Source organism: Tachyglossus aculeatus, chromosome 24 (genome assembly GCF_015852505.1).
Source record: "Tachyglossus aculeatus isolate mTacAcu1 chromosome 24, mTacAcu1.pri, whole genome shotgun sequence".
NCBI lineage: Eukaryota > Metazoa > Chordata > Mammalia > Monotremata > Tachyglossidae > Tachyglossus > Tachyglossus aculeatus.
In genome coordinates, this window is record NC_052089.1 from 22,766,734 (window position 1) to 22,792,535 (window position 25,802).

At 52.0% G+C, this 25,802-nt stretch overlaps 4 protein-coding genes and 1 non-coding gene across 11 annotated transcripts in view; 1 reads left to right on the top strand and 4 right to left on the bottom strand.

The window, feature by feature from the left end:
* TIE1 (tyrosine kinase with immunoglobulin like and EGF like domains 1) overlaps positions 1-6,669 on the bottom strand; it is a 28,362-nt gene extending 21,693 nt beyond the window's left edge. Inside the window, 5 exon segments of the mRNA XM_038766166.1 lie at positions 5,461-5,463; positions 5,564-5,690; positions 6,028-6,200; positions 6,313-6,465; positions 6,591-6,669. Of these exon segments, the coding sequence (XP_038622094.1) occupies positions 5,461-5,463; positions 5,564-5,690; positions 6,028-6,200; positions 6,313-6,465; positions 6,591-6,669 (535 nt within the window).
* C24H1orf210 (chromosome 24 C1orf210 homolog) lies at positions 5,437-15,094 on the top strand. 2 transcript variants are annotated; one of them, XM_038766298.1, is made up of 5 exons: positions 5,437-5,456; positions 6,662-6,733; positions 10,486-10,657; positions 12,621-12,743; positions 14,422-15,094. In XM_038766298.1, the coding sequence occupies exons 2-5, from the start codon at positions 6,668-6,670 to the stop codon at positions 14,721-14,723; spliced, it is 663 nt and encodes a 220-aa protein (XP_038622226.1). In that variant the 5' UTR covers positions 5,437-5,456; positions 6,662-6,667; the 3' UTR covers positions 14,724-15,094. The 2 variants fall into 2 exon arrangements, with proteins under 2 accessions (XP_038622226.1, XP_038622227.1); XM_038766299.1 differs by lacking the exon at positions 5,437-5,456 and adding an exon at positions 5,548-5,631.
* Positions 15,095-15,390: 296 nt separating this feature from the next.
* TMEM125 (transmembrane protein 125) lies at positions 15,391-21,778 on the bottom strand. 5 transcript variants are annotated; one of them, XM_038766289.1, is made up of 2 exons: positions 21,650-21,778; positions 15,391-16,533 (listed from the first exon to the last, which is right to left on the bottom strand). In XM_038766289.1, exon 2 carries the CDS (start codon positions 16,448-16,450, stop codon positions 15,779-15,781), a length of 672 nt encoding a protein of 223 aa, XP_038622217.1. In that variant the 5' UTR covers positions 16,451-16,533; positions 21,650-21,778; the 3' UTR covers positions 15,391-15,778. The 5 variants fall into 5 exon arrangements, with proteins under 5 accessions (XP_038622217.1, XP_038622214.1, XP_038622216.1 ...); XM_038766286.1 differs by having other exon boundaries at positions 21,514-21,778; XM_038766288.1 differs by lacking the exon at positions 21,650-21,778 and adding an exon at positions 19,404-19,687.
* Positions 19,169-19,334, bottom strand: LOC119945348. The gene has a single exon (XR_005456217.1). It is a non-coding gene; the product is annotated as a U1 spliceosomal RNA (small nuclear RNA).
* A 1,070-nt stretch (positions 21,779-22,848) lies between the features above and the next one.
* The window catches only part of CFAP57 (cilia and flagella associated protein 57), a 36,227-nt gene continuing 33,273 nt past the window's right edge, over positions 22,849-25,802 (bottom strand). For both annotated transcript variants that reach the window (XM_038766237.1, XM_038766238.1), the window contains exons 22-23: positions 23,581-23,713; positions 22,849-23,036 (exon numbers count right to left, since the gene is read on the bottom strand). In XM_038766237.1, the coding sequence (XP_038622165.1) occupies positions 22,849-23,036; positions 23,581-23,713 (321 nt within the window). The remainder of the gene's footprint in view (positions 23,037-23,580; positions 23,714-25,802) is intronic.

The window sequence follows — 25,802 nt, forward strand, 5'->3', positions numbered from 1 at the left end:
CAGAGAAGTGAAGTGACTCGCCCAAAGTCACACAGCTGACAAGTGGCAGAGCAGGGATTTGAACCCATGACCTCTGACTCCAAAGCCGGGGCTCTTTCCACTGAACCACGCTGCTTCTCCATGTGCCAAGCACTGCTCTAAGCACTGTATATATGATTGTACAGATTTATCACTCTATTTATTTTACTTGTACATATTTACTATTCTGTTCATTTTGTTAATGATGTGCATTTAGCTTTAATTCTATTTGTTCTGACGACTTGACACCTGTCCACATGTTTTGTTTTGTTGTCCATCTCCCCCTTCGAGACTGTGAGCCCGTTGTTGGGTAGGGGCTGTCTCTAGATGTTGCCAACTTGTACTTCCCAAGCGCTTAGTCCAGTGCTCTGCACACAGTTAGAGCTCAATAAATACGATTGAATGAATGAATGGAGCCCACTGTTGGGTAGGGACCGTCTCTATAAGTTGCCAACTTGTACTTCCCAAGCGCTTAGTACAGTGCTCTGCACACAGTAGGTGCTCAATAAATACAATTGAATGAATGAATGACTGGGGGAGATACAAGGTAATCAAGGTTGTCCCACGTGGGGCTCACAGTCTTCATCCCCGTTTTACAGAGGAGGGAACTGAGGCCCAGAGAAGTGAAGTGACTTGCCCAAAGTCACACAGCTGACAAGTGGTGGAGTCGGGATTCGAACTCATGACCTCTGACTCCTAAACCCGGGCTCTTTCCACTGAGCCACGCTGCTTCTGCACATAGTAAGTGCGCGCTTAACAAACACCATAATTATTAGTAATATTATTATTACTACCAGAGGGTCACCCAAGGGAGTGAAGTAACACCCCCCCCCCCAACACCTCCCCACCAGCAAACACCGGGGAGAGGCCACCGAGTCAACACACAATGCTTAGTACAGTGCCTGGCACATAGTAAGCACTTAAGGAATACCATAATTATTAGTAGTATTATTATTACAGCGTGGCTTAGTGGAAAGAGCCCGGGCTTGGGAGTCAGAGGTCGTGGGTTCTAATCCCGGCACCGCCACTTGTCAGCTGTGTGACTTGGGGCAAGTCACTTCACTTCTCTGGGCCTCAGTTCCTTCCTCTAAAATGGGGATTAAGACTGTGAGCCCCACGTGGGACAACCTGATCACCCTGTATCCACCCCAGCGTTTAGAACAGCGCTTGGCACATAGTAAGCACTTAATAGCAATAATAATAATGGCATATGTTAAGCACTTACTATGTGCCAAGCACTGTTCTAAGCGCTGGAGGGATACAAGGCGATCACGTTGTCCCACATGGGGCTCCCGGTCTTCATCCCCATTTGACAGATGAGGTAACTGAGGCACAGAGAAGTGAAGTGACTTGCCTAAGGGCACACAGCAGACAGGTGGCGGAGCCGGGATTAGAACCCACGACCTGTCACTCCCAAGCCCGGGCTGTTGCCACTGAGCCACGCTGCTTCTAAAACACCATAATAATAATAATAATAATAATTATTATTATTATTAGAAGTAGTAGTAGCAGATTCTAAAATACCATCATAATAATAATAACTATTATTATTATTAGAAGTAGTAGTAGTATCAGAGGACCTCATGGGGGAGTGAAAAAGGAAACACAAACACACACACATATACACCCACACACAAACACTTCTCTTCCTCCCCTCCCCATCGCCCCTCTCCCTCCCTCTGCCCTCCCCCCTTCCCCTCCCCACAACACTGGTCTATTCATTCATTCAATCGTATTTATTGAGCGCTTACTGTGTGCAGAGCACTGGACTGAGCGCTTGGGAATATCTGTACAGATTTATTACTCTATTTTATTCGTACACATTTACGGCTCTATTTTATTAATGATCTGCCTCTAGCTATAATTTTATTGATGATCTGCCTCTAGCTATAATTCTATATCTATTTTGATGGTATTGACGCCCATCTGCTTGTCTGGTGGTCTGTCTCCCCCTTCTAGACTGTGAGCCTGTTGTTGGGTAGGGATTGTCTCTATCTGTGCCGATTCGGACTTCCAAAGCGCTTAGCACAGTGCTCTGCACACAGGAAGAGCGCACCTCCCCAGCGCTTGGAAAAGTGCTTTGTACATAGTAAGCGCTTAATAAATGCCGTCATTATTATTACTTCTCTGTGCCTCAGTTCCCTCATCTGCAAAATGGGGATGAAGACTGTGAGCACCACGTGGGACAACCTCATCACCTTGTAACCTCCCCAGCACTTAGAACAGTGCTTTGAACATAGTAAGTGCTTAATAAATGCCATTATTATTATTATTATTTGCAGTCAGAGGTCATGGGTTCAAATCCCTGCTCCGCCACTTAATAATAATGGCATTTGTTAAGCGCTTACTATGTGCAAAGCTCTGTTCTAAGCACTGGGGTGATACAAGGTGATCAGGTTGTCCCGTGTGGGACTCACAGTCATCATCCCCATTTTACAGATAAGGTAACTGAGGCTCCAAGAAGTTAAGTGACTTTCCCAAGGTCACACAGCAGACATGTGGCGGAGCTGGGATTCGAGCCCATGCCCTCTGACTCCAAAGCCTGGGCTCTTTCCACCGAGCCACGCTGCTTCACACTTGCCTGCTGTGTGACTTTGGGCAAGTCACTTCCCTTCCCTGGGTCTTAGTTCCCTCATCTGGAAAATGGGGATGAAGACTGTGAGCCCCCCGTGGGACAACCTGATCACCTTGTAACCTCCCCAGCACTTAGAACAGTGCTTTGCACATAGTAAGTGCTTAATAAATGCCATCATAATTATTATTATCAAGCAAAAACTCCTCACTCTAGGCTTCAAGGCTGTCCATCCATCCCCTCGCCCCCTCCTACCTCTCCTCCCTTCTCTCCTTCTCCAGCCCAGCCCACACCCTCCACTCTACTGATGCTGTTACCCTCCTCACTGGGCCTAGTTCAATCAATCAATCATATTTATTGAGCGCTTACTGTGTGCAGAGCACTGGACTAAGCGCTTGGGAAGTCCAAGTTGGCAACATATAGAGACGGTCCCTACCCAACAGTGGGCTCACAGTCTAGAAGGGGGAGACAGAGAACAAAACAAAACATACTAACAAAATAAAATAAATAGAATAGATATGTACAAGTAAAATAAATAAATAGAGTAATAAATACGTACAAACATATATACATATATACAGTATATATATATAGTTCTCACCTGTCCCACCGTCGACCCCCGGCCCATGTCCTCCCCCTGGCCTGGAATGCCCTCCCTCCACACATCCGCCAAGCTAGCTCCCTTCCTCCCTTCAAAGCCCCACTGAGAGCTCACCTCCTCCAGGAGGCCTTCCCACACTGAGCCCCCTTTTTCCTCTCCTCCTCCCCATCCCCCCCCGCCCTACCTCCTTCCCCTCCCCACAGCATCTGTATATATGTTTGTACAGATTTATTACTCTGTTTATTTTACTTGTCCATATTCACTATTCTATTTATGTTACTAATGATGTGCATTTATTACTCTATTTATTTTACTTGTACATATTTACTATTCTATTTATTTTGTTAATGATGCACATCTAGCTTTACTTCTATTTATTCTGATGACTTGCCACCTGTCCACAAGTTTTGCTTTGTTGTCCATCTCCCCCTTCTAGACTGTGAGCCTGTTGTTGGGTAGGGACCATCTCTATATGTGGCCAACTTGGACTTCCCAAGCGCTTAATCCAGTGCTCTGCACACAGTAAGCGCTCAATAAATACGATTGAATGAATGAATGAAAGGTTGGACACAGTTCCTGTCCCAGGTGGAGCTCACAGTCCTAACTTCCATTTTACAGATGAGGTAACTGAGGCACAGAAAAGCTAAGTGACTTCCCCAAGGTCACATAGCAAAGTGGAGCCCCACATGGGACAACCTGATTACCTTGTTTCTGCCCCAGCGCTTAGGATAGTGCTTGGCACATAGTAAGCACTTAACCAGTACCGTCATTACTATTATTATTATTATTAGAATAATAAGCAGAAGCAGTGTGGCTCAGTGGAAAGAGCCCGGGCTTGGGAGTCAGAGTCATGGGTTCAAATCCCTGCTCCGCCAATTGTCAGCTGTGTGACTTTGGACAAGTCACTTAACTTCTCTGTGCCTCAGTTACCTCATCTGTAAAATGGGGATTAAGACTGTGAGCCCCCCACAGGACAACCGATCACCTTGTAACCTCCCCAGCGCTTAGAACAGTGCTTTGCACATAGTAAGCGCTTAACAAATGCCATTATTATGATGATTATTATTAAATACGATTGAATGAATTAATTTAGCTTTAATTCTATTTGTTCTGACGACTTGATACCTGTCCACATGTTTTGTTTTGTTGTCTGTCTCCCCCTTCTAGACTGTGAGCTCGTTGTTGGGGAGGGACCGTCTCTGTTGCCAAATTGTCCTCTCACAAGTGTTTAGTCCAGTGCTCTGCCCACAGTAAGCGCTCAATAAATACGATTGAATGAATAAATGTAGCTTTAATTCTACTTGTTCTGACGATTTTGGCATCTGTCCACATGTTTTGTTTTGTTTTCTGTCTCCCCCTTCTAGACTGTGAGCCCGTCGTTGGGGAGGGACTGTCTCTTTATGTTGCCGACTTGTACTTCCCAAGCGCTTAGTCCAGTGCTCTGCACACAGTCAGCTCTAAATAAATACGATTGAATGAATTAATTTAGCTTTAATTCTACTTGTTCTGACGATTTTGGCACCTGTCCACCTGTTTTGTTTTGTTGTCTGTCTCCCCCTTCTAGACTGTGAGCCCGTCGTTGGGGAGGGACTGTCTCTCTATGTTGCCGACTTGTACTTCCCAAGCGCTTAGTCCAGTGCTCTGCACACAGTAAGCTCTCAATAAATACGATTGAATGAATGAATTTACCTTTAATTCTACTTGTTCTGACGACTTTGGCACCCGTCCACATGTTTTGTTTTGTTGTCCGTCTCCCCCTTCTAGACTGTGAGCCCCTTGGTGGGGAGGGACCGTCTCTATCTGTTGCCAAATTGTACTTCCCAAGTGCTTAGTCCAGTGCTCTGCCCACAGTAAGCGCTCAATAAATGCGATTGAATGAATGACTTTAGCTTTAATTCTACTTGGTCTGACGATTTTGGCACCTGTCCACAATGTTTTGTTTTGTTGCCTGTCTCCCCCCTCTAGACTGTGAGCCCGTCGTTGGGGAGGGACTGTCTCTCTATGTTGCCGACTTGGACTTCCCAAGCGCTTAGTCCAGTGCTCTGCACACGGTATAGCGCTCAATAAATAGGATTGAATGAATGAATAAAGACGGTTGAATGAATGAAGGGACACACACACTGAGAGAGAGAGAGACACCCAGAGTGTCCGGGGATTGGTTCAGAGGCCCCGGCCCGGCCCGCCCAGCCAGGTGAGGCCCAGGACCCGCCCCCCCTCCCTGGATCCCTAAGTCCCGGAAGAGGTGCCCCCCACCCAATTGTCCAGGTACCGGCTGAGGGGGGGGGGGTGAGGGCAAAGGTCAGGGGCTGCCCACCCTGCCCGGCCCAAGATGGGAGTGGTCAGTGGGCCTGGGGTGGAGGGGGAGACCTGACCTTCACTGACCTCCACTGGTCTCCACTGGCCCAGGTGGGGGTCACTGCCCAAGGACCAGGTGGCAGGGGTCAGTACTGGCCATTGTGTGGTCCTGGGGGGCATTGGGCCGGCCACTGCCCGGTGGCTCTATGGGGAGGGAAGGGGCAGGCCCAAGGGCCAGGTGGCAGGGGTCAGCACTGGTCTTTGTGTTGTCCTGGGGGGCATTGGGCCGGCCACTGCACGGTGGCTCTATGGGGAGGGAAGGGGTAGGCCCAAGGGCCAGTTGGCAGGGGTCAGCACTGGCTATTGTGTGGTCCTGGGGGGCATTGGGCCAGCCACTGCCCAGTGGCTCTATGGGGAGAGAAGGGGTAGGCCCAAGGGCCAGGTGGCAGGGGTCAGCACTGGCCATTGTGTGGTCTTGGGGGGCATTGGGCCAGCCACTGCCCAGTGGCTCTGCAAGGAGGGAAGGGGCAGGCCCAAGGACCAGGTGGCAGGGGTCAGTACTGGCCATTGTGTGGTCCTGGGGGGCATTGGGCCGGCCACTGCCCGGTGGCTCTATGGGGAGGGAAGGGACAGGCCCAAGGACCAGGTGGCAGGGGTCAGCACTGGCCATTGTGCAGTCCTGGGGGGCATTGGGCCGGCCACTGCCCGGTGGCTCTGCGGGGAGGGAAGGGGCAGGCCCAAGGACCAGGTGGCAGGGGTCAGCATTGGCCATTGTGTGGTCTGAGGGAAGGGGCAGGCCCAAGAACCAGGTGGCAGCGGTCAGTACTGGCCATTGTGTGGTCCTGGGGGGCATTGGACCGGCCACTGCCCGGTGGCTCTATGGGGAGGGAAGGGGCAGGCCCAAGGACCAGGTGGCAGGGGTTAGTACTGGCCATTGTGTGGTCCTGGGGGGCATTGGGCCGGCCACTGCCCGGTGGCTCTGCAAGGAGGGAAGGGGCAGGCCCAAGGATCAGGTGGCAGGGGTCAGTACTGGCCATTGTGTGGTCCTGGGGGGCATTGGGCCGGCCACTGCCCAATGGCTCTATGGGGAGGGAAGGGGCAGGCCGGGGTCAAAGGTCAAGGCCAGTGGGCCCCCAAAAGCAACTGTCAAAGGGTCACTGCCCATCTGTCCGCAGGGCTCCATGGCGGTGGGCGCGCTTAGGCTCCTTCTCCTCGGCTCCGTGGTCCGGGCTGGCTGCCCCTGCCAGGTGACGGATGCGGGGGGCCTGCGGGGTCGGGGGGCAGAGGGGCTTCTCCACTTCACAGGGCGCTGGGGCACAGCTTCAGGTTTGCTGACCTCATAATAGTAATAATAATAATGGTACTTCTTAAGCGCTTACTCTGTGCCAAGCACTGTAATAACAATAATGGTGGTATTTGTTAAGCGCTTACTACGTGCCAAGCACTGTTGTAATAATAATGGTAGTATTTGTTAAGCGCTTACTATGTACCAACCAGTGTAATAATAATGGTAGTATTTGTTAAGCGCTTACTATGTGCCAACCAGTGTAATAATAATAATAGTAGTATTTGTTAAGCACTTACTATGTGCCAAGCACTGTTGTAATAATAATGGTAGTATTTGTTAAGCGCTTACTATGTGCCAAGCACTGTAATAATAATAATAATGGTAGTATTTGTTAAACGCTTACTATGTGCCAACCACTGTAATAATAATAATGGTGGTATTTGTTAAGCGCTTACTACGTGCCAAGCACTGTTATAATAATGGTAGTATTAAGCGCTTACTATGTGCCAAGCACTGTAATAATAATAATGGTGGTATTTGTTAAGCACTTTGTGCCAAGCACTGTAATAATACTAATGGTGGTATTTGTTAAGCGCTTACTCTGTGCCAAGCACTGTAATAATAATAATGGCGGTATTTGTTAAGCGCTTACTACGTGCCCAGTACTGTAATAATACTAATGGTGGTATTCGTTAAGCGCTTACTATGTGCCAAGCACTGTAATAATAATAATGGTGGTATTTGTTAAGCGCTTACTGTGTGCCAAGCACTGTAATAATAATAATGGTGGTATTTGTTAAGCGCTTACTCTGTGCCAAGCACTGTAATAATAATAATTGTGGTATTTGTTAATAATACTGCTAATAATAATGATAGCATTTATTAAGCACTTACTATGTGCAAAACACTGTAATAATAATAATAGTGGTATTTGTTAAGCGCTTACTATGTGCCAAGCACTGTAGTAATAATAATAATAACTGTGGTATTTAAGTGCTTACAATGTGCCAAGCACTGTAATAATAATAATAATAATACTTGTGGTATTTGTTAAGCGTTTACTATGTGCCAAACACTATAATAATAATAATAATAATAATGGTGGTATTTGTTAAGCGCTTACTATATGCCAAGCACTGTAATGATAATGATAATAATTGTGCTATTTGTTAAGTGCTTACTATGTGCCCAGCACTGTAGTAATAATAATAACAATAATAACGTTGGCATTTGTTGAGTGCTTACTATGTGCCAAGCACTGTAATAATAATAATAATGGTAGTATTTGTTAAACGTTTACTGTGTGCCAAGCACTGTAATAATAATAATAATAATAATAATGGTAGTATATGTTAAGTGCTTACTATGTGCCAAGCACTATCATAATAATAATAAGAATTGTGGTATTTATTAAGCACTTACTGTGTGCCAAGCACTGTAATAATAATAATAATAATAATGGTAGTATATGTTAAGCACTTACTATGTGCCAAGCACTGTCATAATAATAATAAGAATTGTGGTATTTATTAAGCACTTACTGTGTGCCAAGCACTGTAATAATAATAATAATAATAATGGTAGTATATGTTAAGCGCTTACTATGTGCCAAGCACTGTCATAATAATAATAAGAATTGTGATATTTGATAAGCACTTACTATGTGCCAAGCACTGTAGTAATAATAATAATAATTGTGGTATTTGTTAAGCGCTTACTATGTGCCAAGCACTGTAATAATAATAATAATAATAATGGTGGTATTTGTTAAGTGCTTACTTTGTGCAAAGCACTGTTGTAAGAGCTGGGGGGATACAAGGTGATCAGGTTGTCCCATGTGGGGCTCACAGTCTTAATCCCCATTTTCCAGATGAGGGAACTGAGGCCCAGAGAAGTCAAGTTACTTGCCCAAAGTCACACAGCTGACAAGTGACGGAGGCGGGATTGGAACCCACGACCTCTGACTCCCAAGCCCGGGCTCTTTCCACTGAGCCACGCTGCTTCTTAGTGCTTACCACATAGTAACGGCTTAACGAATGCCACAGTTTTCATTATTATCATTTTTGGGCCGTCACTCCTGCGGCTCCCTGAGCACCTGGATGGCCGGTGGGTGGGCGGGGGAGAGGAGGGCAGGGAGTTGGGGGGAAGGTAGAGCAGCTAAAAGCCTCAATAATAAGAATAAGAATAAGAATAATGGCATTTATTAAGCGCTTACTATGTGCAAAGCACTGTTCTAAGCGCTGGAGAGGTTACAAGGTGAGCAGGTTGTCCCACGGGGGGGGCTCACAGTCTTCATCCCCATTTTCCAGATGAGGGAACTGAGGCCCAGAGGAGTCAAGTGACTTGTCCAAAGTCACACAGCTGACGAACGGCGGAGCCGGGATTTGAACCCATGACCTCTGACTAGGGTTTGGATGAATTCAAGGCCCTTGGGGAGTCTCCAGAAGGAAGAGTTGGGGGGTTGATACGCGATGATCTGGTCAGACACAGTCCCTGTCCCTCAACCGGCTCACAGTCTAAGTAGGAGGGAGGATAGCTATTGCATTCCCATTTTACAGAGGGGGAAACTGAGGCACAAGTGACTTGCCCAAGATCACATAGTAATAGCGCCTAGAACAGTGCTTTGCACATAGTAAGCGCTTAACAAATACCAAAATTATTATTATTATTAATAAATGGCGGAGCTGGGATTAGCAGTCAGGTGTCATGGCTTCTAGTCTTGCATTTTTTCCTCCGAACCTAAGGTGTTGCCTGGTCTTTTTTTTATGGTATTTCTTAAGTGCTTACTATGTACCAGGCACTGTACTAAGCGCTGGGGTAGATAGAAGAAAATCAGGTTGGACACAGTTCATGTCCCATATGGGTTCATAGTGTTAATCCCCATTTTACAGAAGAGGTAACCAAGGCACAGAGAAGTTAGTGACTTGTCCAAGGTCACCCAGCAAATAATAATAATAATAATGATGATGATGGCATTTATTAAGCGCTTACTATGTGCAAAGCACTGTTCTAAGCGCTGGGGAGGTTACAAGGTGATCAGGTTGTCCCACGGGGGGCACACAGTTTTAATCCCCATTTTCCAGATGAGGGAACCGAGGCCCAGAGAAGTGAAGTGACTTGCCCGAAGTCACACAGCTGACACTTGATGGAGCCGGGGCTTGAATAATAATAATAATAATAATGATGGTATTTGTTAAGCGCTTACTATGTGCAAAGCACTGTTCTAAGCGCTGGGGAGGTTACAAGGTGATCAAGTTGTCCCACGGGGGGGGGGGCTCACAATTTTAATCCCCGTTTTCCAGATGAGGTAACTGAGACCCGGAGAAGTGAAGTGACTTGCCCAAAGTCACACAGCTGACACTTGGTGGAGCCGGGGCTTGAACCCATGACCTCCGACTCCAAATCAATCAATCAATTGTATTTATTGAGTCCTTACTGTGTGCAGAGCACTGTACTAAGCCCGGGTTAAGTCTGTGAGCCCCTGCCGTGGGACAACCTGATCACCTTGTAACCTCCCCAGTGCTTAGAACAGTGCTTTGCGCATAGTAAGTGCTTAATAAATGCCATTATTATTATTATTATTATTATTGTTATTATTGTTATTATTATTATTCTGGGGTCCTGGGCCTGCTGGGTGACTTTGCGCCTCTCTGGACCTCGGTGAACCCGTCCAGGAAATGGAGAAAGATGGTGGTGTGGCTCTGTCCGCAGGGCGCCGATGCCTGCTCTGAGGGAACATTGGCCCCCGTGCCCCCCAACTTCCTCCAGCCCCCCATCCTCGCCCCACGGCCGGACGACGTCCTTCCCCCTTGGGTCCGCCGGCTGCTGCCCCGAAGCCTGCAGCTCCCGGGAAAGGCCTGGGCCTGTGGGGGGCTGAGCAGAGGTGAGTTGGGGGGAGAGGGGGGACCGGAGTGGGAGGAGAGGGACGAGGGCTGGTGGGCGGGAGGCTCAGTGGAAAGAGCCCGGGCTTTGGAGGCAGAGGTCATGGGTTCAAATACCCCGCTCCGCCACTTGTCAGCTGGGTGACTTTGGGCAAGTCGCTTCACTTCTCTGGGCCTCAGTTACCTCGTCTGGAAAATGGGGATTCATTCATTCATTTATTGAGCGCTTACTGTGTGCAGAGCACTGGACTGAGCGCTTGGGAAGTACACGTTGGCAACCTATAGAGACGGTCCCTACCCAAGGGAGGCGGTGGGACTGATGAGAAGCAGCGTGGCTCGGTGGAAAGAGCCCGGGCTTTGGAGGCAGAGGTCATGGGTTCAAATCCCCACTCTGCCAATTGCCAGCTATGTGACTTTGGGCAAGTCACTACTGAGAGCTCACTACTGAGAGCTCACCTCCTCCAGGAGGCCTTCCCAGACTGAGCCCCCTCCTTCCTCTCCCCATTCCCCCACCTTACCTCCTTCCCCTCCTCACAGCACAGCACCTGTATATATGTATATATGTTTGTACACATTTATTACTCTATTTATTTTATTTGTACATATTTATTCTATTTATTTTATTTTGCTAATATGTTTTGTTTTGTTCTCTGTCTTCCCCTTCTAGACTGTGAGCCCACAGTTGGGTAGGGACTGTCTCTATATGTCTCTGTTGCCAACTTGTACTTCCCAAGCGCTTAGTCCAGTGCTCTGCACACAGTAAGCGCTCAATAAATATGATTGAATGAATACGATTGAATGAATGATGATGCTGATGATGGCATTTGTTAAGCACTTACTATGTGCCAAGCACTGTTCTAAGCGCTGGGGGGGATACAAGGTGATCAGGTTGTCCTCCATGGGGCTCACAGTCTTCATTCCCATTTTACAGATGAGGGAACTGAGGCTCAGAGAATAACAACACTGATGGCATTTATTGAGTGCTTACTATGTGCAAAGCACTGTTCTAAATGCTGGGGGATACAAGGTGATCAGGTTGTCCCCCATGGGGCTCACAGTCTTCATCCCCATTTTACAGGTGAGGTCACTGAGGCTCAGAGAAGTGAAGTGACTTGCCCAAGGTCACACAGCAGACATGTGGCAGAACAGGGATTAGAACCTGTGACCCCTGACTCCCAAGCCCGGGCTCTTTCCACTGAGCCACGCTGCTTCGACTGATGCCGGCTGGTTCGCTGAGGGCAGGGAATGTGTCAGTTTAGTGTTCATTCATTCATTCATTCAATCGTATTTATTGAGTGCTTACTGTGTGCAGAGCACTGGACTAAGTGCTTGGGAAGTACAAGTTGGCAACATATAGAGACGGTCCCTACCCAACAGTGGGCTCACAGTCTAGAAGGGGGAGACAGAGAACAAAACAAAACATATTCACAAAATAAAATAAATAGACTATATATGTACAAATAAAATAGAGTAATAAATGCGTACAAACATATATACATCAATCAATCAATGGTATTTATTGAGCGCTTACTGTGTGCAGAGCACTGTACTAAGCACTTGGGAAGTCCAAGTTGGCAACATATAGAGACGGTCCCTACCCAACATCGGGCTCACAGTCTAGAAGGGGGAGACAGACAACAAAACAAAACATGTGGACAGGTGTCAAGTCGTCAGAACAAATAGAATTAAAGCTAAATGCACAGCATTAACAAAATAGAGTAGTAAAGATGTACAAGTAAAATAAATAGAGAGTAATAAATCTGTACAAACATCTATCCAGGTGCTGTGGGGAGGAGAAGGAGGTAGGGCAGGGGGGGAGGGGGAGAGGAAAGAGGGGGCTCAGCCTGTGAAGGCCTCCTGGAGTTGTGTCCTAGTGTTGTGTCGTACTCTCCGAAGCGCTTAGTACAGTGCTCCGCATGCACTGAGCGCTCAAGGGATACGATTGACCGAATGATTGTTTCCCAGGGCTGCCAGGGGACTGCATCTCCCCGCCGGAGCTGAGGGGCCGGGCCCTCAGGTTCCTGGCCAGGAGCCGACCCAGGAGGGACATTACCTCGCCCACGCCGGGACCGGTCGGAGGGAACCAGAGTGAGTCTGCAGCCGGGGAAGAGGGGGTGAAGGGGAGGATGGGCTCCAAGTGAGTTCTTCTCCATCGATCACAGCCTTTATCCATCAGTCAATCAGTTGTATTTATCGAGCACCTACTAATAATATTAATAACAAAGAAACAGCGTGGCTTAGCGAAAAGAACGCAGGCTGGGGAATCAGAGGCCGAGGGCTCCAATCCCGGCTCCGCCCCTGATCAGCTGTGTGACTCTGAGCAAGTCGCTTAACTTCTCTGTGCCTCAGTGACCTCAGCTGGAAAATGGGGATGAAGACTGTGAGCCCCACGTGGGACAACCTGATTACCTTCTATCTACCCCTGGCGTTTAGAACAGTGCTTGGCACATAGTAAGCACTTAATGAATGCCATCGTTATTATTATTATTAATAATTAACAGTGCCAAGCACCGTTCTAACCTATTGTGAGAAAAGCACTGTATTGGACTTGGGGGGTGGGGGGGGTGGTTCAGTACAGTCCCCACTGCCAAGGAACTCGCAGTGTAAAAGCAGAAATGGACAAAATCACTTATAGCGGCAAGGAAAAAGTGACTGGGAAAACGAAATGTGTTGGGAAAGCGGAGGTTGTAAATGGGTACAATAATAATAATAATAATAATGTTGGTATTTGTTAAGTTCTTACTATGTGCCAAGCACTGTTGTAAGCGCTGGGGGGGTTACAAGGTAATCAAGGTTGTCCCACGTGGGGCTCACAATCTTAATCCCCATTTTACAGATGAGGGAATGAGGCCCAGAGAACTGAAGTGACTTGCCCAAAGTCACACAGCAGACAAGTGGCAAAGCCGGGATTATTCATTCATTCATTCATTCATTCAATCGTATTTATTGAGCGCTTACTGTGTGCAGAGCACCGTACTAAACGCTTGGGAAGTACAAGTTGGCAATATATAGAGACGGTCCCTACCCAACAGTGGGCTCACAGTCTAGAAGGGGGAGACAGACAACAAAACAAAACATATTAACAAAGTAAAATAAATAGAATACATATGTACAAATAAAATAAATAAATAAATAAAATTAGAACCCATGACCTCTGACTCTCAAGCCCGGGCTCTTTCCACTGAGCCACGCTGCTTCCCCCTGAGGGCCGTGGTCATTGGAAGGAGAAAAAGAATCTGGGAGAGCTTTCTGAAGGACGCAGGGAGAGTCGTGGTCTGGTGGATGGGAAGGGGGAGGAGATGATGATGATGGCATTTGTTAAGTGCTTACTATGTGCAAAGCACTGTTCTAAGCGCTGGGGAGGATACAAGGTGATCAGATTGTCCCACATTGGGGCTCACAGTCTTCATTCCCATTTTACAGATGAGGGAACTGAGGCCCAGAGAAGCTAAGTGACTTGCCCAAAGTCACACGGCTGAGAAGTGGCAAAGCCGGGATTAGAACCCATGACCTCTGACTCTCAAGCCCGGGCTCTTTCCACTGAGCCACGCTGCTTCCCCATGAGGGCCATGGTCATTGGAAGGGGAAAAAGAATCTGGGAGAGCTTTCTGAAGGACGCGGGGAGAGTCGTGGTCTGGTGGATGGGAAGGGGGAGGAGATCCCTGGCTTGGGGGAGAAGGACGGGGAGGTTGGGTGCCCCGAACTGCCCTCCGGACCAGTACAGGGAGAGGCCGGCTCGCTGCTGACCCCCGCTCTCCCTCCCCAGCGGCCTCCGTGCCCTCCGTGTCCCCGGCGGGGAGTAGCGGCCGGCCCTGGCCCTACCTGGTGGGCTTCGTGGGAGGGGCCGTGCTGCTCTCCCTCCTCCTGGCGCTCGCCGCCAAGTGTCACGTGTGCCGCCACCACCGTGCCAGCTATCGCCACCGCCCGCTGCCCGACGGGGAGAAGGGGCAGGGCCGGCCCCGGCGCCCAAAGGAGGAAGAGGATGATGACGGCTTCATCGAGGATAACTACATCGAACCGGTGGGCAGGGGAGACCCTGGGGGCAGTGAGACTCATTTCCCTCTCTGACTCCCCGCCGTCCTCCTTCTCTTCCTGCTCTGCTGGACCTGTTGAATGTTCATTAAGCACTGCCATCTACCCTGTCCTCCCCTGGCAGGAGCAGAGGCCCCCTGGGACCGCGGGCCTCGCCGGGGTCTGGCCTGGGCCTGGGGTATTAATACGGGAGGGGAAGAGGGCATTAGGGGACCAGAGGAAAGAGCAGAGGGCTGAGCATTGAGAGTACTGACCCGAATTCTAATCCCAGCTCTGCCACGGGCCTGCTCCGTGACCTTGGGGAAATCACTTCCCCTCTCGGTGTCCCAGTTTCCTCAGCTGGAAAGTGGCGAAAAGGCAACGATAAATGTGAAAACACCTTGGAAAATACAAGGGTGTATGACCAACTTGTGGTAGCTTCGTCTCATTTTCCACCTGACCCCTCCGCGGCTTCCCCGGGGTCCACGGGCCGGCAGCGGCCCCTGTTCGGAGGCGGGGGTGACGGGGAGTAAGCGACAGCCGGGTCTCCTGGTTCTGGAGCCCCCGGCCCGTACCCCACTGCCTGTGGTGTCTGGGGGTTCCCGTCCTGGGGAGGGCCAGGATCCTCCATTTCACGTGACTCCATCCCTAGAAATTCCCTCTCTCTGCCGCATCCCACCGCCCTCGTTGGAGGGGAAACAGAAGAGGCCCAGCCCGGATGGTGAGGGGTACCGTTTGAACATTTATTTACAGGCTGGAGGGGACTGGATAGAGGGGGGCTTCCGGAAGGGAGAGGAAAAGTGGCAGAGCCAGGGTGGAGGATGGGATGTATAGAGGATCAGGCCGTGATCCTCAGGGGGTCAAGAAAGACATCCAAGGGAGACAGGCAAATAAGGGGAGCCAGCTCCAAACCCAGACCGGACTTGCTCCCACTGCCCCTCCCACCTGTAGAAGACCGTACAAGCCCGTGGCCAGGGCCAGTTTGGCCGGCCCCGAGCGGTGTTAGGGTTGGGCCCAGTTTCCATCAGGTGGGGTTGGGCAGTCGGGGCAGTTCTTGGCGACGGGTAGAGGGACGGCTTCCTGAGGCAGGCGGGGGTGGCTGGAGGCGTCCGTCAGATGAGGTTGGCCATGCTGGAGGCGGCCGTGGGCCGCTGACCGGGCCACAGCCGGCCGGAAATGGTGAAGACGCGGGCGAGGCCCCCGCGCGGGCCGGGGCCCGGGGAGGGGCCCGGACGGCAGTGGACCCGGGTGACCAGCTGGTACAGCAGCAGGGCCAGCAGCAGCAGGGCGCCGGTGGTCAACAGGGCCACCCCGCTGGTGAACATGGCCGGGAGGGGCTGGGCGTCGGCCGAGGCGGCCAGGCCGGTGAGCGCGGCCCCGCAGAGGAGCAGCACCAGGCCGCTGACCATCACCACCAGGCTGTCGGCCTCACCCCCGCTGCGGAGCACGGACACGTGGCGCGCCTGGCGCACACAGTTCATGTCCTGCACGGCCGAGCTGAGCAGCTGCTTCAGCAGCACCAGCAGGGCCAGCAGGCACAGGGCCGTGCCCGCCGCCAGGCGCCACTCGCCGGACCGGCTGCTAGTGGACGACAGCAGGGCCACGCCGCCCGCGCCGCAGCCCAGTACCAATGTCACGGCCAGGCCGAAGCAGAGCGTCGCACGCCGGGGGTCCTGGGACCACCACAGCTCCACCTGCTCCGCCAGCACCGCCTGCTGCAGCTGCTGCCCAGCGTCCGGCGGAGTGCCCCCCGCCCCCGGGGGCCAGGCCTCCAGCTCGGGCATAGGCCGGGCAGGGGCGTCAGGGCCGGGGGCCGGCCGGCATGGCTGGGGGAGCCGGGACCCTCCCCCGGTTCAGCGGCCGTCACCTAGATGGGAGACATGGGAGAGAGGCAGCAGGTTGGCGCGGGGAGGACGTCGATCGATCCATCAGTGGTATTTATTGAGCTCCCCCTCCGTGCCCACCGCTGGCCTTCACAAAGTACGATAGAGTAGACAGACGCGATCCCCGTCCTCAAGGAGCGTAGGGTCTACCGGGGAAGACGGAACTTAAATAATGTTCAGTTAAGGTGGAACAGAATTTAAAGATTGAATAATAACGAGAATAGTAATAACAATAACGATGGTCTCCACTAAGCACTTACTATGTGCCAAACGCTGTTCTAAGCACTGGAAAGAATAACGGTACTTAAGTGCTTACTAGACGCCAAGCACCGTTCGAAGCTCTGGGGTAGATACAGGTTAATCAGGTTGGACACAGTCCCTGTCCCACATAGGGCTCACACTCTTAATCCCCGTTTTAAAGATGAGGTAACGGGCCCAGAGATGTTGAGTGACTTGGCTGAAGTCACACAGCAGGCAGGTGATTAGAACCCAGTCCTTCTGACTCTCAGGCCCAGGCTCTAGCCACTAAGCCACACTGCAAAATCATGGCATTTGTTAAGCGCTTACTGTTCGCCAGGAACTGTACTAAGCGCTGGGGTGGGGAGAGAAGGACTGGTACCGCCCCCTTTCCTCCTCCACCTCAGAATAATAATAATGATGATGGTATTTGTTAAGCGCTTCCTATGTGCAAAGCACTGTTCTAAGCGCTGGGGGGATACAAGGTGATCAGGTTATCCCACGTGGGGCTCACAGTCTTAATCCCCATTTTCCAGATGAGGGAACTGAGGCCCAGAGAAGTGAAGTGACTTGCTCGAAGTCACCCAGCTGGCAAGTGGTGGAGCTGGGATTTGAACCCCTGACCTCTGACTCCAAAGCCAGGGCTCTTTCCGCTGAGCCACGCTGCACATCTTGCAGTCCCTCTGCTTGGATGGGAGTAAATGTCCACGCTCACCTAAGTTCTCAGTGGGGCCGGGCCCTTCCGGACCACGACTCGCGCTCCTGGTCCCTCTGCCCAACCCCTGGCCCTCCGCTGCCGTCCCCCTCCGGTACCCCAACGCTCCGTGGCCCGGACTCACCCACGCGTGACTCCCGACGGAAGAGCCTGCCCCAGGCCTCTCCCGGCCAGGGGTCCGCTCCCTTCGCACCACCTCCGGTGCCCTCGGCTGCCCGGAGTGCGGGCCGTGGGGGCCGGACAGGGAGGAGCGACGGGCGGTACGACAGGGGAGGGGAGGCCCCCCTCACATAAAGCCCCATTCAGCCCATCGCTGTCCCTGTCACCACCCGGCTCCAACGGCGGGAGGGAAGAGCGGGGCCGGGGGGCCCAGGATGAGCCTCCACGAGCAGCGGTACAGCTGGGCCGGAGACCCTCGTGGGCCGGGGGGAGGCCGTGTCATCCCCAAGACGCAGGCCGTGCCCCTCCGTGGGACCCGGCCCCCGGAGCCGAGACGCGAACCTGGGGAGCCAGGCCCGGCCGCCACCCTACTGCGTGACCGTGGTCGAGTCACCTGATTTGTCTAGGCCTCAGTTTTTCTGTCTCTAAAATGGGGAGAAAACTCCTCACCCCTCCTTTCCTACTTCAGCTCTGGAAAGCCAAAGCCACAGGGATTCGAGCCGTTCCTAACGACCCCAGAATTCCTCTGAGACCCAGCCTTGACCCCTCCGCCCGGCCCTCAGAGGGGTCTCCAGTTGGGGAGGGCTTAGGGAGGTCGAGAGCAGGCAAAGAAATAGGCCCGGCTGACTGAGCAACTGGGTACTGGCATTCGTGGATGACTCGACATGTGTCGTGTGTGTATCTGTTGTGACTCTGGGTAAAGGGATTGTGAGCTGTGTGTATACGTGTGTATGTGTGAGACTTGCGGGTCATCGGTCCCTTAGAGAAGCAGCGTGGCTCAGTGGAAAGAGCCCGGGCTTTGGAGTCAGAGGTCATGGGTTCAAATCCCACTCTGCCGCTTGTCAGCTTCACTTCACTTCTCTGTGCCTCAGTTATCTGTAAAACGGGGGTTAAGATTGTGAGCCCCACATGGGACAACGTGATCACTTGGTATCCTCCCCAGCGCTTAGAACAGTGCTTTGAACATAGTAAGCGCTTAACAAATACCAAAATTATTATTATTATTATCGGTCAGGGAAGATGGCTATACCAAGGGGAGGCACAGTGAAGGTTTGCGGGCGCTGACCGCAGGGCTGTGGTGGAGGAGAGGAGAGGGGTGGAAGGAAGCTCGTGGAGGAGACAGACGGCAGGCTGGGGTGGGAAAGGTCTAGGGAGGCAACTGACAGGTGTTTGGAAGCCCCTCATAATCCAGCGCTTAAAACAGTGCTTTGCACATAGTGAGCGCCTAACAAATACCATCTTTATGATGATGATGACGATGATGGCATTTATTAAGCACTTACTATGTGCAGAGCACTGTTCTAAGCGCTGGGGAAGATACAAAGTGATCAGGTTGTCCCACGGAGGGCTCACAGTCTTAATCCCCATTTTCCAGATGAGGGAACCGAGGCCCAGAGAAGTGAAGTGACTTGCCCAAAGTCACACAGCTGACAATTGGCGGAGCCGGGATTTGAACTCATGACCTCCGACTCCAAAGCCCGGGCTACTTCTCCAAAAAATTAAACAGGGCAGAGCATGAACGTGGTCCCCCCCGCCACCTGCCACAAATTATGCAGTCGAGTTTCCCGCATTTGGGGAAATCGCAGGGGTCGGCACAGCCGCAGTGCAATAGCTGAGCCTCACCTTGGGAAAACCACCTTCGTGATCGTGGTGTCTCCCCTGCCAGGTAAGTATTATATAATTGGGGGGGGTTATGGAGGGAGAGGTGGGAGGGGAAGAGGAAGGCCGGTGTCTGTCACTCACTGGCGTCTGAAGAGCTGAGTCCGGCCTAGAGAGCAGGAGGCCAGGGTGGACCGGGCCCAGCCATTCGGGGAGCGTCGCCTCACCTGTCTCAGGTGAGCTGTTGATAGCACTTCCTTTAGGCGGGACCGGGTTGGGGGTGGGGCGGCCCTGAGATCCTCGCCAACAGGTGCCCGGCCTAGCCTCTGGAGCAGATTGGCTCGGCGGCCGTGTCCCTTCACCTGGCCTGGGTGGAGCCTGGGCCGCTCGGGCCTCCCCGAGTCCAGCCGGAAACAACGGGATCCACTCGCCTGGCCCGGGCGGAATATGGTCTGGCTGCCCCCTCCCCCTTTCATTCATTCATTCAATCGTATTTATTGAGCGCTTACTGTGTGCAGAGCACTGGACTAAGCACTTGGGAAGTACAAGTTGGCAACATATAGAGACGGTCCTTACCCAACAGTGGGCTCACAGTCTCCTGGCCGCTTCCCTCCTTCCTCTCCCCGCTTTCTCCTCTCCTCTCTCAGCTTCCTCCCTGGACCCCTACATCCCACCGGGGCGCAGAGTTAGGTTGGCATCCCTTCCCCTTTGCATCAACCCCAGGACAATTCCAGGGGTCCCAGGTCCAGGATAAGGGGATGGCAGGGGGAAGGGGACCCCAGGCTTCCGGTGTGTCATAGGGTCATTCATTCATTCAATCATATTTATTGAGCACTTACTGTGTGCAGAGCACTGTACTAAGCACTTGGGAAGTACAAGTTGTGCAGCCAGTCTCTCACAGACCCAGCCACACTGAGTCTGGGGAGCCTCCTGCTGTTACAGAGTTGGTTGTAGAGTCACACAGTCGCAAATGATACTGCCCACTAACTCGTTGTTGTTTGTTTGTTTGTTTTATGGCATTTGTTAAGCGCTTACTATGTGCAGAGCACTGTTCTAAGCACTGGGGGGGAGATACAAGGTGATCAAGTTGTCCCACGTGGGGCTCACAGTCTTAATCCCCATTTTACAGATGAGGGAACTGAGGCTCAGAGAAGTGAAGTGACTTGCCCAAAATCACACCGGACAGCCTGATTATCTTGTGTCTACCCCAGTGCTTAGCACAGTTCTTGACTTTAGAAGGCACTTACTGACAAACCGATAATCGTTATTATTATATTATTGTTCATTAAGTCCAGTTTCCAGTCTGGTACGGAGGCAGCACCGGACACCTTTCTGTCAGGTGTCTTAATTTTCCACTCCCGGCCTCCCTCAGGCTGGGTTTTTGTGGCCAAGTGCCGCGGCTCAAAAGCGGCACCCGTGTCCACAGGTCCCGGGAAGGGGACGCAGCAGCTCGAAAGCCAGCAGAGACGCTCTCTAGACTTGGCAAGTTTCCGCAAAAAGTTTCTTGGGGGTCTTGGGGTCATCCGTGACATCACTTAGCGTGACCTATGGAACGTCATGTGCGTCTACACCATCTGGGTCAACCGAGAGGTGTCTCGGGCCCGGGTCTTGGGGGGCAGAGAGGGGCGGTGGGGGGACTAGCCTGCTCTGGGATGGTAGGAAATCGGGCCTCAGCCACCAGGGACCCTTGCCCAGTGGTGGGGGCGGGGTGGGGAGTGGGGGCCTGGCTCCTGTTTAATTATTGATGGAAGCTTTTTACACGACAAAAGCAATAAAGGTCTAAAGGGAGATAGATAATGATTGCTAGGAGGGAGAGGTGCTTGTTCTTCAGGATTCTAGACTCAACAGCTCCAGCAGAACAAGGGTCACGGATGCCAAGTTGGGACTGGTTCACTTTAATTCTTCGGGGAAGTTCCCTGCCCTCGTCCCTTCTGCCCACCTCCCATTGTACTCTCCCAAGCGCTCAGTACATCATCAATCGTATTTATTGAGCGCTTACTATGTGCAGAGCACTGTACTAGTACAGTGATCTGCACACGGGAAGCACTCAACAAATATGAATGAATGGACGAACAGATCTTTCTCCTCCACCCACGGCCCCCTCTCTCCCTCCCCACCATCTCCTCTCACTCCCCAGTCCACATTATCTCTCCAGTCCGTGTTCCTTCCTGTTTCTCGCTCCAGTGCTATCTCTGTTTCCTTTGTGTTTTTTTCCTCTTGTTTTTCTCCTTTCTCTCTGCCCGGTGACCTTTACCTGGGCCCGGTCTCCCAAGGGTGTCCTGTTATCCTGGATCTTCCATCTCATTGTGATTTTTCCACGTGTGATTTTCCATTTTCCCGTTTGCCTCCCCTTCCGTTTTCTCCTACCTGGCCGGCCGTTCTCATCTCACCTTTCTCCTTCGGGAGGCCGCTGGAGGTTGGAGTGGCCGACTCTTTTAACTAACTCCGCTGCTGGGACCCCCCCCCACCAGAGCCAGGGAAGGGGTGGGAGTGAGGGGGAGCATGTGGAGCGACAGCCCAGTTACGTCTGCAGCCCTGAGGCCTCCAAGGCCAAAGATGTTTGGCCCAGATTGACCGCAGCCCAGGCTTGAGGGGGCCAAAGTCCAGAGTTGGTTGGGCTTCCGGCTTCCCCAAGACTGGGCCTCTTTCTTTCAGTAGTGGCATGTATCTGGGGCAAGAGGGAGGTGAGTTCTGGGCAGGGCCAGGCCTGGGTGGGCGGGACTGAGTCTGGGCATCAGAACGGGGCTGCGACTAGGGTTGGATGGTGTGGACCATGGTGCTGACGGTGGGGCTGACCGTCCAAGGCTGTAGGCTGCTGCGGGCTGCTCCTCTTCCCTCCACGTTTTCCTCAGGGGCTGTGGGGATGACACTTTGTATCACGTGACCCCCCTGCATCATGGGGTCACAATCCCAGATTTCGGTCTCAGTCTGGGGACCCTCTGCATCCCCGCCCCCCACCCCTATTTCCCGTGCCTAAGACAGCCTGAGGGCTTAGGTCAGACGTGGGGCAGGGGGCAGGGAGCACTGGGGTCCGACGTGCGGAGCCATCTAAGTTTCTTCTGCCCAGAAGCCCCCCTGGAGGATAATAATGAGTATCATTCAGCAGGCACTTACCGTGTGCTAAGCACTGGGGCAGTCACGGATATATGCGGATGGGACGCGATCCCAGTCCCACAGTCCCTTTGAGGGACAGCAGGGATTTTTATCCCCATTTTAACAGATGAGGAAACTGAGGCCCTGACAAGTGAATTGTCCAGAGTCCCACAGATGGCAAGTGAGAGAGTGGGACTCGAAACCGGTTCTCCTGAATCCCAGGCCCAGGGTCTTTCTGCTAAGTCGCAGTAACCTCAGACAAGCTGTAGTCACAAACTTTTATTCATTTCTCCTTGACACCTGAAGCCCTCAAGGGAAGAGAGGGAGGAGGGAGAGACGGGAGGGTCGATTGGGGGATAGTAGCGGCAGCAACAGGCCGGGGGGGGGGGTCCAGCCAAGTCCCGGCGTCCAGCCTGGCCTCAGCTCAACAGTTTGAGGCACCCCAGGCCTAGCTGTGGGACTCAGGGTCCCAGGTTGGTCCACCCAGGCACTGGGGCTACTCTGATATCAGGGAGGGGAGATAGGTGCTTATTTGGGAACGGAGGCCGGGAATCTGCTCCTGCTGCTGGATCTGCTCTCGCAGCCTCCTGATTTCCACCCGCTGTGTTTCTATGATCCTCTCCATTTCCTCTTCCGGGTTCAGCCTGGTGACCCCTCTGCCGCCGGGCACATCCCCGCCGGGAGCTGTGGGGAGAGGCCCAGGACAGGATGGTCCCTCTAGGAGCCCGGACCGACCCGACTCCCGCTTCCTCCCGCCCGGGAGCCGAGCCTTCCTGTCTGCCCAGAAGCCGACCTTCCCGTCTGCCCAGCTGGCATCATTCCCTCATTCTCCCAGCCTTCCCGCTGCCCAGACGGCATCCCCCGGCTAGGTCCATCCCCCCTCTTCCATCTCCCTTCTCTTTGCTCTTCCCCAGCGCCCATCCCTTCGACAGCTTCCTGACCCCAGAACACTGCTTGGTCCCCAAATCCCCCTCCCCCAAGTTCTCAGGCCGCCCCCTCTTCCACCAGGGAAGGGATACGAGTCCTAGAGGAAGGGAGCCATCTGTCTCTGCCTTAGCCCCCAGATCCTTGCTGAGAGATTTCTTTCCCTCCCTTCCTCACCTTAAACAATAGCAGCAGGAAGAGTTAGAGAGAGAGAGAGAGAGAAAGTGTGTCTCTCTAAGCAGGAGCCTGGAATTCCCCAGCTCCTGGAACCTCAACATCAAAGGAAACCTGACGGGGTCTGCACCTGTGTCCAGGGGCCCTGATTTCTTGCTTTTCTTGCTCAGCCTCAGTGCTGACTCGAGGTGTTGAACTCGGGTGCGAGTGATTTTCAGCTCTCGCCGAAGTTCGTTGATCTCCTTGATTAGACTCACGTTTTCCTGTGGAGAAAGAGTTCGGAGAAGATGGTCTTCTCCCAGCTTTCAAAACGGGATGGGAGGAAGGGGCCCTCCTGGGCTTGGTATTCATTCATTTATTCAATCATATTTATTGAGCGCTTACTGTGTGCAGAGCACTGTACTAAGCGCTTATTTGACCCCCCCTCCCCTTCAGCCCCTTCATCCAGCTCTCCGGTCTTCCAGACCCTCGGAAAGGGGGCTGTCCCAGCCCATGACTCCAGGGTGGATGGAGGTGGGAATGTGAGGGTTTGGGCCCATCAGCTCTGTTCCAGTCTGAGATAATAATAATAATAATAATAATAATAATAATAATAATAATAATGATAATGGGATTTGTTAAGTGCTTACCATGCGCCAGGCACTGTTCTAAGCTCTGAGGTAGATAGAAGGTAATAATAATAGTAATAATAATTGTGGTATTTGTTAAGCGCTTACTATGTGCCAAGCACTGCTCTAAGCGCTGGGGTAGACACAAGGTAATCAGATCATCCCATGTGGGGGGCTCACAATCTTAATCCCCATTTTACAAATGAGATAACTGAGGCACAGAGAAATTAAGTGACTTGCCCAAGGTCACACAGCAGACCAATGGAAGAGCCGGCATTAGAACCCATGACCTTCTGATTCCCAGACCCAGGCTCTATCCACTACGCCATGCTGTAATCAGATTGGACACAGTCCCTGTCCCACATGGGGCTCACAGTCTTCATCTCCATTTTCTAGGTGAGGGAACTGAGGCCCAGAGAGGTGAAGTGACTTGCCCGAGGTCACACAGCAGACAGGTGGCGGAGCCGGGATTAGAACCCACGACCTACTGATCTCAGCCTGCTAGATCTGGGGCAGGGTTGAGATAGTCCTGCTGGACTCGGGGACCATCCCCCCCAAATCCCCAGTGCCCCCGGCTCCCCCAGCCTTTGGTCCCTGGGCACACGGCCTAGTGTGCCATCTCTGAACCCCACTATCTCAGTCCTCAATCCTTTGAGCCCGTTGGTGGGTAGGGACCGACTTGTACTTCCCAAGCGCTTAGTACAGTGCTCTGCACAAAGTAAGCGCTCAATAAATACAATTGAATGAATGAATGAATGCCCACTCTCCTCCTCCTCCCCCATTTCCCTTCCCCGGCACAGTCACCCTTCGGGTCCCCTCACTCACACGCTCCACTTGCTGTTCTCTCTCTACCTCACGGCCTCTCATACTTCCCTCCCTCTCAATTCCTCAGCAGTGCCACTGCTGTCCCCCAGCTTGGCCTCCATGTCACCCGGGCCCCGCCCACCACCCCGGGTCCTGGTGCCACCTTTCTTCTGCTTCTCCAACATCAAAATCCGGTAAAATCCGCGGGCATGCTTGGAAGTAGGTCCTGGAAGCTTGGCTGTGGGATAGCCCCGTAGCCTTGGGACCAGGGGTGGGAGTGGGCCCCAGGACGGTAAAAGCTCTCCTCTCCTCTTGAAGGGAGGGAGAGAAGGAGAGAGGGAGGAGGACTGGGATGGCTGCCTTGTTGTCCAATCAATCAATCAATCAATCGTATTTATTGAGCGCTTACTGTGTGCAGAGCACTGTACTAAGCACTTGGAAAGTATAAGCTGGCAACATATAGAGACAGTCCCTACCCAAGAGTGGGCTCACAGTCTAGAAGGGGGAGACAGAGAACAAACCCAAACATACTACCAAAATAAAATAAATAGAATAGATAGGTACAAGTAAAATAAATAAATAAATAAATAAATAAATAAATAAATAAATAAATAAATAAATAGAGTAATAAATATGTACAAACATATATACGTATATACAGGTGCTGTGGGGAAGGGAAGGAGGTAAGATGCGGGGGATGGAGAGGGGGATGAGGGGGAGAGGAAGGAAGGGGCTCAGTCTGTCCAGGCTTATTCTCTTCCTCTCCCGTCGCCTCTTTCCTACCCCAGTGCCAATTTGGGCTTCACATGAGGCCTTGGTCTTATTGCCTGTCCACCCCGGCTCTCCCCTGCCCTCCGCTTCCTCTCTGTCCCCTCACAGCACTCCAGCTCTGCTTCTCCCACCCTCCTCTTCCTCCCTCTCTCCATGTTTTGTTTTGTTG